General features: G+C 39.8%; 1 protein-coding gene across 1 annotated transcript in view; it reads right to left on the bottom strand.

Moving 5' to 3' along the window:
- Positions 1–458: 458 nt before the first annotated feature.
- The window catches only part of LOC149442042 (uncharacterized), a 158,377-nt gene continuing 141,830 nt past the window's right edge, over positions 459–17,005 (bottom strand). The window contains exons 25-29 of the mRNA XM_089656583.1: positions 15,180–15,326; positions 7,031–7,207; positions 4,111–4,201; positions 2,641–2,718; positions 459–1,146 (exon numbers count right to left, since the gene is read on the bottom strand). Coding sequence (XP_089512709.1) covers positions 956–1,146; positions 2,641–2,718; positions 4,111–4,201; positions 7,031–7,207; positions 15,180–15,326 — 684 coding nt within the window. The 3' untranslated portion in view covers positions 459–955. The remainder of the gene's footprint in view (positions 1,147–2,640; positions 2,719–4,110; positions 4,202–7,030; positions 7,208–15,179; positions 15,327–17,005) is intronic.

Raw genomic sequence — 17,005 nt, 5'->3', positions numbered from 1 at the left:
TTCTTGGGAGAGTGAATGAGGGCCAATCAGCACTTTCTAGACAGAGGTCAGGGGTCTTGCAACCTCCTAGAGCAAAATGGAAACTCCTCCCACAAGCTTTAACCACTGCTCAGCTGAAGTCACATTACTGCTCTAACTGCTGATGAGAAAAGGTATTTAGCAGTTTATAGTTACTAAAATAATTGCACTTCCATGTTGTGTGTTCTGTGGGAGACCAGACATAGGGAATGCAGGGTCCTAGGTTTAGTAACACTTTAAAATGTTCCCTGGCTATCAGGCTGATCCAAAGCTTGAAAACATTCTGAATTGCTGAACTGGAACCAAGCAGGTTAAAAGATCTGACTTTACTTGATCCATACTGTATTTCACCTGGGTCAATTCTGATGCCACCCAGGCAACTAGTATTTGCAGCAATGACAAGGCCAGGCTACATATTTTATTAATAAAAACAGCACACGTTTTAGTAAAGGTAACCCCTACTTAGCGAGGGACAATTAATTTAATTACAATAAAAATAATATTTTCTTCACCTACAGAGCAGGATAGTTCCACTAAACTCCAGCTGCAATATGAAGAACTTCATTAAACTCTTTTTATTGGAGAACTTTGTACAATATGTCAATCCAAGCAAAATAATTTGACATGGAATTATGCAATTTGAACTGCTGTGCTTTCTCTTTCTGTTACTATATTTATCCAGGAGAAGGAAATGCCCTACTATTCCCTTTTTTTCCCAACATGTCAAAAAATGGTGGAAGTATCATACAAGGTCAATTTATGTAACCAGCAAATGGACTGAATATTCAGAAACTGTTTATGTGTCAGGATCTTCCTGTTTTATCTGCATGTCTGTGAACGTCACTCGTAATTTCTCTACAGATCCTTGGTGACTCCAAAAAGAGAGAACAAACTGATGCAGTTATCTTGTCCTCTTGTGAGCATTTCTGTATTTCATTCAAAACACTTTTCTAAGCCCCTGTTCCGCCAGCATTGATGGAGAACTGATACCACAGTCCCTGGCTTCACAGAATCCTGGAACGCCTGCTTGGCCTGGAAGCCCCTGCTGTCCTTGAGGACCAGTGTAACCAGGAGGACCTTGGGATCCAGGTATGCCAGCCTTGGCAACTCCTGGGTATCCTGGAAAGCCTATAGAAAGGAAAAGCAAATGGTTAAAAATACAGGGATATTGCAGCCTAGCAAAGAAACTGGTGAAGAAACACACCTCCAGAATCACTGTTTAAAGAGTGTGTGTGCTATATTACAGGATATGTCAAGATGACAGAACTCACAGCTGAGGTACAAATGATGAAATTTCCACCGTCACATTTTCCATACCATGTGCTGACTAGCCTACAATCTGTAGAAAAACAAATCTGTTCCCAAAGGTAAATGTTCCTAAATTTCTGGGAACACATTGCTGCACCCCTTTAACATATCACACTTTAATTATAACACAGTTCAAATTAACTTACTTTACTTAGCTTTGATTTAACTGGAATAATATTAGCTGAAGTATATTTATATGTTTGCCTTGAAGTATATTTTTCTTCAGTCAATAATAAAATAAGGAAAATATAGCCTATGATATATGTTTTATAAGGCCAAGAGTAATATACAAAAGAGAAAGAACCCATAGCCAATTTTCAATCTTTGATAAAATTACAATAAATGGAAACCTGATTGGCTGTAAAGGGCTAGTTCTTTTTACAAATCATAATACACATATGAACGTTGATGCTAAATCTGTTGGTGCAATATGCTCAAAATATACTTCTCTACTAATTATATAAATATATGAAGAAACCAATCTTTACCAACTCAGTTAGAACAACCAATTAGCATCAATATATCCCACATATTATGGGATATTAGGCTGTTACTTGTGATGAAAATGATGGGACACAAGATGCCCTTATAACTTAATACTGGACCTCCTGATCTAATACATATGGCCATATCTGATGCATCAGGAACTCCAGCACTCAGGTCAATCTTCCAGATCACATAGTGGATAAAACATTAGGTTAAGAAATAGCAATATGCAAGGAGCAATGTTGCTTATCAGACTAAATAATCCAGTTCAGCCTTCCCCAACCAGTATTCTATGGAACCCTGGGTTTCCTATTGAGGTTGCTTGGGGTTCCTTGAGCAGTAGGCAGTGAGGAATTGATCACATACCTACACTAGCCACCAATGTAAGGAGACACTTTTATACTGACCTCTATTGCTGCTGGACAGTGCAGGAGGGTATTTAAAACTATCTGGCCAGGGATTCAAATATGTTAGATATATACCATATTGCTTATTCTTGTGTATAAAATATTCCACAACTTAGCTAAAATGTAACAGGGTTCCCTAAGCTTTCCTCTAGGGTAAAAAGGTTGAGAAAGGCTAGTCTAGTCTATCAACTAAACTTTCTATCTCACTCATTCAACATCTCTTAGATTCAAGTAGTGAATTTAAGAGAATCACATTTGCTTTTAACATGTTTGTAAATTTAGAAATCCAACAGACGCTTCATGGAACTTGTATGTTCTCCTCATGTATGCATGGGTTCCTCTCAGAATGCAAAGACCTACTGACACAATTATGATTTGCAGAGATACCTAAGAGAGTGATTAGCTCCTAGATTTTGTTTACCTCTTGGTCCTTGGACACCATCTGGGCCTGGCAGCCCAGTGCCTGGGTCTCCTCTTGATCCTTTCCCGCCTTTTTCACCTGCATAGTGATGAACCATTAACACATAATATTAAATACAAACATTTATTGCTGAATATATGACACTTCTATATCTATTTACATTACAATTGTTGCATCAAAATTTTATTTTTGTGCATATAGATTAGGTACAGTGTTTCATACATAAAATATATGAATAATTCAATGTCAATTCTTGATCTCAGTAAACAAAATGAAAAATGATATGTATAATAGGAACAATAGTTTTCACAAACCGCCATTTCTTCAGTAACAGATTAATATAAAATTTGCAGAAAACAATTAGTGAACAGCACAAGATAAAGCAAGCACATTGGGAGATTATTCTCTAATATTTTTCTAACATTCTAATATATTGCTAATTTTGCAATATTTTTATATGTTCTCACTGCAGTTCAGTCTTACAAATTGTAAAATTATTATTCATAGCACACTTTTTTATTACCATTTAGAGGTTATATACAAGTTGAGCTATCGATTTTCTCAAATTTCATTTAGTATAGCCCACATACTGCAGTCCACATGGGCATTACAGAAATAATAATGAGTCAAAGCATTTTGTAAAGTTTTATAACAAAGATGCCACTGGGTTACAATTTGCAAAGATAGGCAGAACACATTGCAGTGGACGGGATCTAACTTAGTGAGGGAATGATCTAAGAAGGACATCAAATGGATTTATCAGATAGCTCCCTGAGGGCCCCTTTTACACGGGCAATCCGATCAGGTCTGCCTGTCAGATTTTGAGGCAGACCTGATTGGAAGGTCAATGCATTCAAATGGACAGGCGTGTGCAGACAGATTTGTGTCCGGTCACACCTGCCTACCTCCAGGTTCTAACTGGTCCACTACAAAAAACAGAAGGGGATTCATTCTCTTCCATTTAGGCTGAACAGATTGGAAGGTGGTCGGGTGTATAGCAGCAGTGAAGTCCGTTTACTCCTGGCCACCCATAGAGCAGAGCAGGATATGTCTCTGTCCATTGTGCAGAAACAGACAAGTCATGACAAGTCATGCTCCTGCTCTAATCAGCAGGGGATCTGTGAACTCTGGAACAGAATTCAACTCGTGTGACAGGGACCTTAAGGGTTTAACGTAGAATTAGATATACATTTTTACATTAGTAACTTTTAAATTAAAGTATTGTTGTATTGTGTATATAACATTATGTAATGCTATGCTATATTTGTATTTGTCTGAATATGGGCTATGCTAAAAAAGTAACAAGGCCTAATTTTATTGTGTGTTTAGCACTTTGGTAACACTGCAGTGATGGCAGATGTAGAGCAGCTTCTTCTGTCACCTGATGAAGTTATTCTGAAGAAACGTAGGACAGGAGCACTGATGTTACTGTCAACATGAACAAATGTAATGTGCCAGTTTATAAATTACCTTGGTCTCCCTCAGCTCCTTTTTGCCCTGGAACACCAATTGGTCCTCGGGGACCACGTTTTCCATTAATTCCTGCAGCCCCTGATTTGCCCTAGAAAAAAAATTAAAAAGAACAGGTAGAAAACCTACAGAACCAGGATTGAGGTACAAATTAGGATTGGGTGATTTATAAATAAACAAATATCCATCATTTTGGGCTAAGAACCTCTGTCAGGTTTTCATTGCTGTCTGTGTCTTTGAAGAGATATTCATGCTCAGTTGCCTAGCTAGTGTCAGGCACCCTGGGTACAATTTATGTGGAGTGCCTTAGGTCTCCGACGCCATTATTACCCATACTGCAAAGCCAACAGATGCCTGTCACAAGCAGTAAACATCAGAGCTGAAGGAAGCTTATCCTAGCTCCTCTTTAGAAATGACACAACATGGGGGAGCCTAGAAGGAAGGACATCCCATGGCCATCTGTTATGCTGTATCTGACATCTGCAAGTTTCAGTGAGTAGGGGGAATATTGTACTGGGGAACACAAATGGGGGGGGGACATTTGAACTGCTCCTCCCACCAGCTGTTGATTGACAGAAGCTGGAGCCTGCACCGTCTGGGCAATGAGGACCTGAAGCTGGCAGTGGTAAAGAAGGGAAAGGGTGTTGTGGGACAACCTTTGGGCACAGATAGAAGAAAATGTACTGGGTAAAATAGCAAGGCACGACATTATTACTCTCTGTAGGGTGCCTAAAGGTGCCCCAGGTCTTTTACAATCCTACTAATGCCCCTGTTCTTACTCTCTCTGACAATTTTTCAGGAGGGGATTTTTTAGGAAGTTCAATAATTAATAGCTCAGCAATAGTATGCATAGGAAGATTACAATAACTTCCATAAACCTGGTTATATCCAATGCTAGATCAGAGTGGTATGAGATCACAGATGGGAGATTGCTGTTTTTAGATAACATTAATTTGCTTAACCACTTGCCCTCCTGGGGATTTACCTGACCAGGCCATTTTTTGTGTTATGGCGCTGCGTTACTTTAACTGACAATTTCTTGGTCATGCAACGCTGCACCCAAATGAAATTTAGGTCCTTTTTTCCCACGAATAGAACATTCTTTAAGTGGTATTTGATCGCCTTTGTGGTTTTTATTTTTTGCACTGTAAAAAAAGACTTATAATGTGACTGCGAGACTGCAGCGATTCTGACACTGGGGGGAACTGACTTGGTGTCACTGACATCCCCAGTGACACCAATACAGTGATCAGTCCTAATAAAAAAACACTGACACTGTACTAATGGCACTGGGCAGGAAGGGTTAACATGTGGGGCGATCAAAGGGTTAACTGTGTGCTGTGTGTGTTTTACAGTGGGGCTGTTTTTTTGTGCTTCACTGTAAGCACACTGCTTTGCATGGGAAAGAGCTTTTTTTATTTGCAAACAGTTCTCCCCCCCCATTGGAGTTGCTTGGCAATCATCGGGTGCCAGTGAGTAATCACCGGTTGGGACCCGGAGATTGACAGCCGCGGGTAGAGCAAGGGCACCCACCTCGCGCGCGCCCCCTACTCGGAAATGCAAAATCACGTATATATACTGTACATAATTTTGCGCACCCGTGCTGCCCTGTAGCAGTACTTCTACTATAGGGCGGATGGGAAGTGGTTAAAGAAGAACAGGCTGTGCAGGCTTCTCTCCTGTACTAAAATTGCTTACGCCAATTTCACTGTACACTGTGAGCTTAGAAGCTGCAGTAATTCAGATAGAATCTGCCTCAATTCTTTTTTGGGGGATGTCCAGTGTCATGTAGCCCTTTCATCCTCAGCCTAACTGTTCCTGGCCCACCCCTTTCATTCATTGAATTGCAGACCATCCAGTCAGTAAGGCTTAGCATCACATGTGGGTGTTATCTAGTATGGCATGCATGCAAATGCCTAGTAAGGTCTACTCCTCCAGACTGACATCGACCCATCCAGGCATCTTAAAGTGGAACTAAAGTCTCACTGGTAAAAAACCAACAGCTTTAAACCAGAGTGGTTTTGAAAGATGGAGGTACCTGATCCCATATATTAACTTGGAGCATGAAGCTCAGTTAAAAGAGGCAATGCCATCTTGCTCATTCAGAGCTAGATGATAGTAGGGTTGATTTACTAAAGGTAAATAGGTCCAAAACCACTAAACAATGCAATTATGTATTTATTTCAAAATTCTTAAGTTTAAGTGCAAAGAGTTTATATATCTACATTAAAATTGATTCAGCCTCTTGTAATACCCTGTACAGCAGCACCGGCAGAGGAAGGGTAGTACGAGGAGTCAGTTAGGTGCCCTGCATTCAGACGTGCCGGCAAGGAACATGCTGACAGGAGAAAAGAGCAGAAGGATGGCATCACCTGTTTGTTTCTGGTCCTTCTTCATTCAGTCACAAACTTGGGGCAAGGGCATGACCAAGCTATGGTCATGTCCAGGCTGGCTCTCCTATTTGGCTGGGTTGTGTAAATCACAGAACTAGGTGGACAGAAGTAAAACATCTCCTGTCTGCATTTATTTATTTATTACAGATATTTGTATGCCACCAACAATTTTTAAGCAGTGCTTTCCATATTTAACGGTCATATCAGTCCTTGTCCTCAAGGAGCTTACAATCTAAGGTTCTTATCTCACATTCATACATTAACAAACATAGGGTCATAACCTCAAATATGCACATGGAGAACATGCAACCTCTGCACAGGTGGTGTCCCAGTTGGGATTTGAACCAAGGACCCTAGTGCTGCAAGGCAGATTTTCTATGTACTGTACAGTACATCCTACAACAAATGGTCTACCAAGGGCCACAAATAGAAATGACTAATTTTAAGTACTTTGTGCCAAATAAAGTGGAAATCATAAACAAAATCATTTAGAAAATACCCTTACAATGTAATTCACGTGTTCTTACCTGCTTTCCAACTTTACCAGTTGCCCCTGGTGGCCCAGGAGGTCCAATTAATGATACATTGGCTGTTGGGCATGCACTTGTACATTTTCCTCTGATACCGGCTGCATAATTTGATGTTGCCTCGATAACTACTTTGCGGCATAATTCATACACCAAATTATCTGGCATGTCAGGTCCCTAAAATATTAATAGAAAATTAAATTAATTTATTATATGATATAGTTATTCAACCTATGTACAACAAGTTCCAAAGGATATAAAAACCCAAGAACAAAAACTGAATATATACTGCAGCTTACTAGCCCTTTGTTGTGGTAGCTTCATTAGTTTTTTTTTAATTTGAGGCTTTGTTTTCCTTTTATTTTCTTTTGGTGATCCTGCCAATAACACATTTCCTGTCCAACTCTATCTATGAAGAAAGCCACTATTGTCACGTCAGGCTTCTCTTCTAATTTAGAGTACAGTACACATTAATCCCTCCTCATCTCATCATCTTCCTTGTAGTAGACCTTTAGGGCCCTTTCACTCCTAACGCAGTGGGATGCAGTTGGCTGCATTTTGGACTGCACTCCAACTGTATAGACAGTCCAAAATCCAGACTATTCTATGGGCATAGTTCACACCATTGCAGTGCAGCACAGTGAAATGTAGAAAAATACAGCATGCTGCATTTTTCAGCATTGCAAACATGCAAGAACGCATGCAAACACATGTAAACGCACTGCAACGCATCACAGTGCACATAGAAGCCCAAAGAAAGAAAGAAGGAAGTGACCTCACAGGACAAATGCAGATAGAAAAAGTGCCTCAACTGCATGTAAATGTATGTCAACTGCATGTAAAACGTTCATCAAATGCATGCATAGGTACAAGGAAAAAACATGCAGTAGATGTGCAATTTCTAGTGTGAATGGGCCTTTATTCCTTTAGCAACCAAAATCATTTGTGACTCATCAGATATTCTTCCGAATGGCTATGGCTAATGCATTACTGAATTGAAGTTTTGCTTTTGTTTTTATTTAACCCCTTGCCATCTCTAGACATATATGTGGCCTCACTGAAGCCGGACTTCTTCCGTGAGGCTGCATATATTTGTATATAGGTTTGTGCTAGGAGCGCGCTGTACAGCACTCAGCACAGAGACCAGGCTCTCACTGACAGTCCTGGGTCTCATACTAACAATCGGGAACCAGAAGCCCCAGATTACTGTGATTGGCTTTCACAATAATCAGTCACTGTACAGCCCAGGGGTGGACTGACAACTCATGGGGCCCCTGGGTCCTCGCCCACACCCAAAAAAGCCTATGAAAAAGACAATGAAAGGTGCCAGGGGCATCTCATGGGGCCCCCTACTGCCCCCGGGCCCTCGGCAATGACCGAGTGCTCAAATAGTCAGTCCGCCCCTGGTACAGCCCGTACTTGTGTTTTTTTCTTCTCTGACTGGGGAGAAAGATCACTCGTATCTTTCTCTCCTTGCTAGGGAGAAAAATGTAAAAAGAAAAAGTGTGTAAAAAAGTAAAAATAAGATAAAGAATAGCTAGATAAAGGTTTGATCTAGGTCAGTGTCCGGATTAGTGTTTAGGTCAAGGTCAGGGTCAGAAGCCAAGGTCAGGGTCAGTATATTTTAGGTAGAATTTTTTTTTAAAAAAGCATTTTTTTAATTATCATCAGTGTCAGAGGTTTATTTACTAAATCTGGAGAGTGCAAAATCAGGCTCACTTCTATATGGAAACCAATCAGATTCCAACCTCAGCTTGTTCAATTAAGCATTGGCAATTGGCAATTGGCAAAAAGGTTTCCATGCAGAATTGAACCTGTCAGCGCTTTACAATAAAACGGGAGACAATACAGCAACAATACAGTTCAATAAAAGAGGGTTAGGAGGGCCCTGCTCCTTGGAGCTTACAATCTAAGAGCTTTAGTAAAGAAACTCCTAACACCCAGGTCACATCGAAGCCGATTTTGAAATCGTGCGACTTACAGTGAAGTCGAACGATTTCAAAGTCGGGTGACTTGGCGATCTGAGGTGCAATTTGCAAGACATCTGACACAGATGTCTATGCAAATCGCACCAAAAGTAATGCATGTACTACTTTAGAAATCGGTGCGGCTCCATCCAAGTCGGAACCGCACTGATATGACTGCTCTAATAACAGACAATAGGGTGTGACTTGGCATACGATTTGCAAGTCACAAGTCGCACCCGATGTGTCCGGGGTGTTAATGTCAATGTCATTGTATTTTGGGTAGGATAAGAAAGCAAAATGCGCACTATTGTTTCTGGGCCCTACTACGGGCACAAACAACAAATAACATACACATATGTGAAATTGCTGTGATTGCACGGAAAATGAGAATTTATTTCGGGTTGTCCTTTGGTGGTAACGTATGGTTACAGGAAAAAAATGTACAGCTAAATTTTTTAAAAATATATAATTTTGTACTATTTTGGGCCAGTTTTCCTTCTATAATAAAAAAAATTATGAGATATCAATTACTATTTACCACCAAATGAAAGCCAATAATCCACCTGGATATACAAAGTAGTGGCCATGATATATGCAGTTTTACTAACACATCTTAAGATTGTAAGCTCTAACAAGCAGGGCCCCCTGAATCCTCCTGTATTAATTTGTGTTGTAATTGTACTGTCTACTCTTACGTTGTAAAGCGCTGCGTAAACTGTTGGTGCTATAGAAATCCTGAATAATAATAATAATAATAATAATAATAAAGTTGAAAAATGGTGTTCAGGCTTTAGGATTTATTTTAAGCTTCGTCATGCAGAGGTTAAAGAGAATCCATAAATCTGTATATGTTTTCTTTATTTACCATGTTCAGGGCTACAAATAAACTTTTTTTTTTTTTTTGAGTCAGGTAGATATGAAAGAGTATATATGATTACATACTATTTTTGGACTGCAGTTGAAGCTCAAAGCTGTTTTTCACATTTTTAGCCGACTAATCTTAACACCTTTCCACCCAGCCCTGGCACCCTTTTAACAGATCTTTTATGCCCAGGGGGTGAGGACTGCCCAATCACGTGACCACTGTGATTGGCTGTCACAGTGCTCATATGATCAGAAGGCGGTCGTGCTGGTTCCTGATCATTACTAGAAACTGGGAGTTGACTATGGCAGCTCAGTCACTATGCATGGAGCTTGAAGCGAGTGCGCTTTCATCACAGAAACCTCGGCTGCCCATGGACACCTATGTGCATTAAAGTCCACCCTCTTTGCCACCACACAGATGCATTACGTGGACTGCAAAAAGTTAACTGCTTTACAAAAAAGGCCTGTTGCTTTACAGAAATCAAAGCCAAAACTCAGACTATACACACAGCTGATTGTGTCAGAGGAATCTCCCATCCTCCTCCCTCCATCTCTCTCACAGCTGCTTACAGAATTCAGTTGAAAAAAATGGAAAGGAAAAGGTTACTGTGGTTACTATAGTACTTTTTTATTTATAAAATGCTCTGTGTACCCATCAGTGTTATGGGTGCATCCAATATAAAATGTTGATTGGAAAACAAAGATTTTATAAAAATAATAGATTTACAATATCCGTTAAAATGGTAGTAAAGCCACTTTGCTAATTTGTTATAATATATATTATATATATTATAATAAAGCTTACCTGTAGGTAAAATGAATATCTCCTAAACGTACATCGTTTAGGAGATATTTGGGTTTTTCTACAGCCGGCGCATGCGCTCTGAAGGAACGGCATACCTGTGCCATTCCTTCAGAGCACTGTGCTGTGTCCCGAGACTTCTGAGCGTGAACCTGGAAGGAAGACCGGGTGAAGAAGGAAGCCTCTACATTGGTGGCAGCGTGCTACTGGAGGGCTTTGTTTTAAGGTAAGTTTTACATAATGGCTAGTATACAATGCATGCTAGCACATTATGCCTTTACCTTGCAGGGGATTTTTTAGGTGGATGTGGTTTACTACAGCTTTAAAACATAACTGGTTTAGTTAAATGCAATTGAAATTACCTGGCAAGTATAAGCAAACTTTATGCTTCCCAGATCAATTTCTTCTCCATTGAAGGCCTCATGCACACTGGGCATTTAGACCTTCTGGGTATTCTTCCATGGGTGCATAATGCTGTAGACATTTGTACCAGTAGGTGCACTGCCCAGACCTGTCCAGCCACTCAGCTTCTAACCTCAGCTTGTTCAATTAAGTTTTGGCAACAAAACCTGAAAGCTGATTGGTTTCTATGCAAAAATGCACCTGATTTTGCACTCTCCAGCTTTCGGAAATAAACCCCACTGTATGAATGGTATCAATAAAATCTTTACCTGCATTCATATGCATTTAGAAATGTCCTATAAAAGCATGTATGTCATTGTCAATGTAAAAGAAGCCTTACAGTTTTATTTTAATGGCAAAGGTAAAAACATTGTTGCTATTTATTTAAATGTATTTAAAAGTAACACAGCATGCTGTCACATGCACACCACATTTACATTAATAGGCATATAAAGGCTGCTCCAATCACATCTATTTTTTTTTAAAGTAAAATGTTATAGTAAGTTTCTTATATATTGTTATATATAATAGATAACTGAAAAAAGCAACACAGAGACCTTGATGCACAATATACACAACGTGATTAAAAAACTCTGACTTGCACTGAGCATGCATGTGCTGATGAGTGTAAGATAACAGATCAATCAGATTTATAGTCAATAATCCAGTTGACATGGACATGTGCTTGTAAACTGGCCAGATTGAATAGTGCTTTTGTTATGTTCATTTCATGGACTGATCAGCACAATCTGGACCACCATGTGGGGAATCTTGCTGGTACTGAATTTGGTATACTAAGGAATTACAGATATTCTAACCATCTTTCTAAAGACTTGGTCACATTGTCTTCTTGGCGTATACATTTCTCTAAGGATTTGTACTGGAAAATATTCAGCATTCAGCTAAACAAGCAGCGCCTGACACAAAAGTACATTAATAACCACCAAGAGTATCATGTAATCTTTCAAGCAAGTTCAACACTTGCAAGAACCTGCCTACTGTTTTCACAAAACTGAAAAATGTGGTTCATTCCCAAAAATACACCCCTTTGCTTTTACTGACTTTTTGGGGTTTATTTACTAAAGCTGGAGAGTCCAAAATCAGACTCCCTTCTGCATAGAAACCAATCAGCTTCTAACCTCAGCTTGTTCAATGAAGCTTTGGCATTGAAACCTGGAAGCTGATTGGTTTCTATGCAGAAGTGAGTCTGATTTTGCACTCTCCAGCTTTAGTAAATAAACCCCTTTATGTCCAACTCAGAGGGTATTGAAGCATATTGAAGGGTATTGCAGGGTAGGGTAGATAGGGTATTGTATATTTATTGTTGTTAAACTGACTGCAAAAATAAGAAAATGCAAGAGAGATAAGGATGATTCTCGACAGTAGCAGTGGTCACCAATTAAAACTCAACGAATATGTGAAAATAAACATGATATTGGATGTAAAACCATGAGTTAAAGATATTTTTATCAACATACAATCAAGGAGATGCAGGGGACTTCTCAAAATATCAAGTATCTGATAATTTTGCATTTACATTTGTAGCAGTTATATAATTACATATTTTCTGTATTACGTTTGTTATAAGTCACATGTTTTCCATGTTCTAGCAAGATAGATTTTCTGGCCATGAGAAAAGATTCTTCATTTTTTTTTTCATATTATTCTTTATATAACATTCCCGTTGTTTTCAATAAAGTTTTGCTTGTATGTGAAAGTGTTCAAGCACACATAATAAAAGTATGAAAATCGTTGCTAAAATTATATGATATTTTCAGCACTAACAATTGAGAACTACGGAGTTGATATTATATATGAATATTTTTAACAATGTTTTGAATATTCTAGTATTTTGGTATCTGTTTAATTAAAGAACATTTTCAGAGAGAGAGAGAGCTTCATTACATTCCTTTTGGTGTATCAAACTGTAGGGTATACAAATGTACAATTAATTTTACAATATATAATAATCTTAATATACAGTATATGTATATATATATATATTGTATATTAAGATTATTATATATCATAAAATAATTGTACATTTGTATACCCTACAGTTTGATACACCAAAAGGAATATTATATATATATATATATATTAAAAAAAAACATATACATTATCTTGCCAAAAGTATTGGGACGCCTGCCTTTCCACGCACATAAACTTTAATGGTATCCTAGTCTTAGTCCATAGGGTTCAATATTGAGTTGGCCCACACTTTTCAGCTATAACAGCTTCAACTCTTCTGGGAAGGCTGTCCACAAGGTTTCACTTTGTTATAATACCACTAACATGGAATATTTAGTAGCAAGGAAATGCCACGGAAGGACCTTTTGAACAGGTGGCAACCTATCACGGTCCCATGCTTGAATTCACTGAGCTCTAAGAGCAACCCATCCTTTCACAAATGTTTGTAGAAGCAGTCTGCATGCCTAGGTGCTTGATGTTATGCACCGGTGGCCATGGAGGGGATTGGAACACCTGAATCCAATGATATGAAGGGTGTCCCAATACTGGCAATATAATATATATTTATATATATATATATATATATATATATATATATATATATATATACACACACACACTATATTGCCAGAAGTATTGGGACACCCCTGCAAATCATCGGATTCAGGTGTTCCAATCACCTTCATGGCCACAGGGGTAAAAAGTCAAGCACCTTGTCATGAAGACTGCTTCTTCAAACATTTGTGAAAGAATGGGTCACTCTCAGGAGCTCAGTGAATTCAAGCGTGGTACTGTGATAGGTTGCCTCCTGTGCAATAAGTCCATCTGTGAAATTTCCTTGCTGTTAAACATTTCATGGTTAACTGTCAGTGGTATTATAACAAAGTGGAAGCAACTGGGAACAACAGCAACTTGGCCACAAAGTGGTAGGCCAGTAAAATAACAGAGTGGGGTCAGCGCATGCTAAAGTGCACAGTGCGAAGAAGTTGCCAACTGTCTGCAGAGTCAATAGCTAAAGACTTCCAAACTTTATATGGCCTTCAGACTAGCACAACAACAGTGCATAGAGAGCTTCATGGAATGGGTTTCCATGGCCGAGCAGCTGCATCCAAGCCTTATATCACCAAGTACAATGCAAAGCTTCGAATGCACTGGTGTAAAGTACCCCGCCACTGGACTCTAGAGCAGTGGAGATGTGTTCTCTGGAGTGACAAATCATGCTTCTCTGTCTGGCAATCCGATGGGCATATCTGAGTTTGGTGGTTGCCAGGAGAACTTTCCTGACTGCATCGTACCAAGTGTAAATATTTGGTGGAGGGGGAATTATGGTGTGAGGTGGGTTGTTTTTCAGGTGTTGGGCTTGGCCCCTTAGTTCCAGTTAAGGAAACTCTTAAGATGTCAGCATTCCAAGACATTTTGGACAATTTCATGCTCCGACCTTTGTGGGAAGAGTTTGGGGATGGCCCCTTTCTGTTCCAACATGACTGTGCACCATCAAGGTCCATAAAGATATGGATGAGAGAGTTTAGGGTGGAGAAACTTGACTGACCTGCACAGAGTCCTGACCTCATCCCGATAGAACACCTTTGGGATGAATTATAGTGGGGACTGTGAGCCAGGCCTTCTCGTCTGACATCAGTGCCTGACCTCACAAATGCACTTATGGAAGAATGGTCAAACATTCCTATAGACACACTCCTAAACCTTGTGGACAGTCTTACCATATGAGTTGAAGCTGTTATAGCTGCAAAGGGTGACCAACTCAACATTGAACCCTATGGACAAAGATTGGGGTGCCATTAAAGTTCATGTACGTGTAAAGGCAGGCATCCCAATACTTTTGGCACTATAGCGCATACATATTTATTTATCAGTAATAGAAGTGTGAGACTGTAAAGTATTGAGTTGATGTATTTGTTTTGTATTATCTATGTATCAACCAACCTGCATCATGTTTTGCATTTTGTCTAGAAATAAGGCTGTCAGTGTGAGGAGTTGAACAGTTTTTACAGCTTCATTCATATGAACGAAGTTATTTATATGTTATTTATATGTATATACAGAAGGCACAAAAATCTTGCCAATATTTACTAGTTAAACTACCTGGTAATTGTAATGAAAAGGAAAATAAATATTTCCTTACCACAGGTCCAGGTAGTCCAGGAAGCCCAGGAGGACCTTTCTGTCCACGATCTCCAACTGGGCCTACAATACCTCTAGGGCCTGATGAACCAGGAGCACCTGGTTTTCCCAAAGGACCTGATGGCCCAGCTCGTCCCCGCTTTCCTTGCTATGGTAAACAAAGATGTAATAGACAAAAATCAGTTACATACATGTTTTTTTCATCTACATAAGAACTCTTCTATCTGGGAAAAACAAAATATAGTATTTCTATCACAAAAAAGCTGACTATGTGCACCAGCTACATATGTTAATCAAAATGAAAACTACAGACGAAGTGAGTCAAGGGACTGTTAACAGTATAATTTTGCCTATTATAGAATAGTGTCTTATGATAAAGAGCAACATACAAAGTACTTTAACCCAACCACCTTTTATGAATATTCTTCTGTAATATGGTCTATTTTATATCATAAATGTAGCACTATCCCCTTGAGGATTGCTAAGGACTTAGGTCCTCCTATAGTCCTGCATAGCCAGGCAGTCTGCATTCTCCACAAAAGCTTGGATCCAAAGTCAGAAACCAGTCCTTGAGGTTTGTTTTTAAGGTTTATTAAGGGGAATTAGAACTGGGATAGGGTAGGGGGGTATAGGATGGCCAAGGAAACCGACAACTGAGAACAAACGTCCTGGAACTATTCACAAGCTTTTTCTGCAGCACAGTCTCTGTTGGAGAGCTAGCCAGCTTCTCTTAGATGTACCACCACAGACCCGAGATGAACTTCACCCAGCAATCTGGAGGTATCCCTAAGCATGGGATCCAGCTCCTATCCCTTTAAAGAGGTGAACAGCCACAAGTAGGGGGCTAATCTGGTTTCCCACCAGAGTGCTCCTTCCCCTATACTCCCAGGGGGTGCAGGTGAATTCACTCGGATCCTCTCCTGTACCTTTTGTGGGTTGGTTGCTGCTACCAGGCCTATCAGCTAGGCTGCTCCTTCCCTGCCATACAGGTGGTCCTCTCTCAGGGGGCATGTGAGTTCCAAGCTTTCTCTCTTTTCAGCTCCAGGCCTGCAAGTGGGCCCAATCCCATCGGGCCTTCTTCCTCTCAGCCCCACATCTTACTTTCTCCTTATTCCACCTGACTCACTCCTCACTGGACAGACTCACGCATATTTAAGGGCTAATCTGACCCCTCGCCAAGCCTCCTGTTGGGAACTGGTCAGAGTCCCTTGAATAAGCAGATCAGCCACTCCTTACATCTGCCCACTGCTTCTAGAACTTCCTCCAAAGTTCCAGGCAGGGGGAAGTCTCAGATGGATGAATCTGCAGAGCCTTCCAGCTCCTGACCGAAATGTGAGCCTGACTATTACACCTGGGCTGCTAATCAGTCCCTGTACAACCATTGGAGTCTAGCTCCCCCTAGCTAAACTTGGAGGGCACCACATAAAGAAACTGATTGAAGACCTCACAATGTGAAGAACTCTAAGTTGACCATATGTAATAGGAGAAGGTAAACATTTCACATAACTGAGTAATATAACTGCTAAATCACAGTGTGAATGACTATATACTACTCTGCTACCTGGAAAAGCATTTACATTTCTATAGCTCAATGTTTCCCAACCTTGTTCCTCAAGAACCTCCAAAAGGCCATGTTTTGGGCATTTCTCTGAAATAAAATAGCTGTCAACACCATGCCTTTGACATTGATTTAAAGTAAGATGAAGGAAATCCTAAAAACATGATCTGTTGAAGTACTTGACAAACGAGGTTGAGGACCACTGCTATAGAGTAGATTAGATTGGATTAGATCTAGTACAACATAGGTTTTTTCCAGGTTTTAAAAAT

Source organism: Staurois parvus, unplaced genomic scaffold, assembly GCF_062004578.1.
Source record: "Staurois parvus isolate SC_StPar_1 unplaced genomic scaffold, SC_StPar_1.0 ptg000919l, whole genome shotgun sequence".
Taxonomy (NCBI): domain Eukaryota; kingdom Metazoa; phylum Chordata; class Amphibia; order Anura; family Ranidae; genus Staurois; species Staurois parvus.
This window is presented reverse-complemented; position numbering and strand designations above follow the sequence as displayed.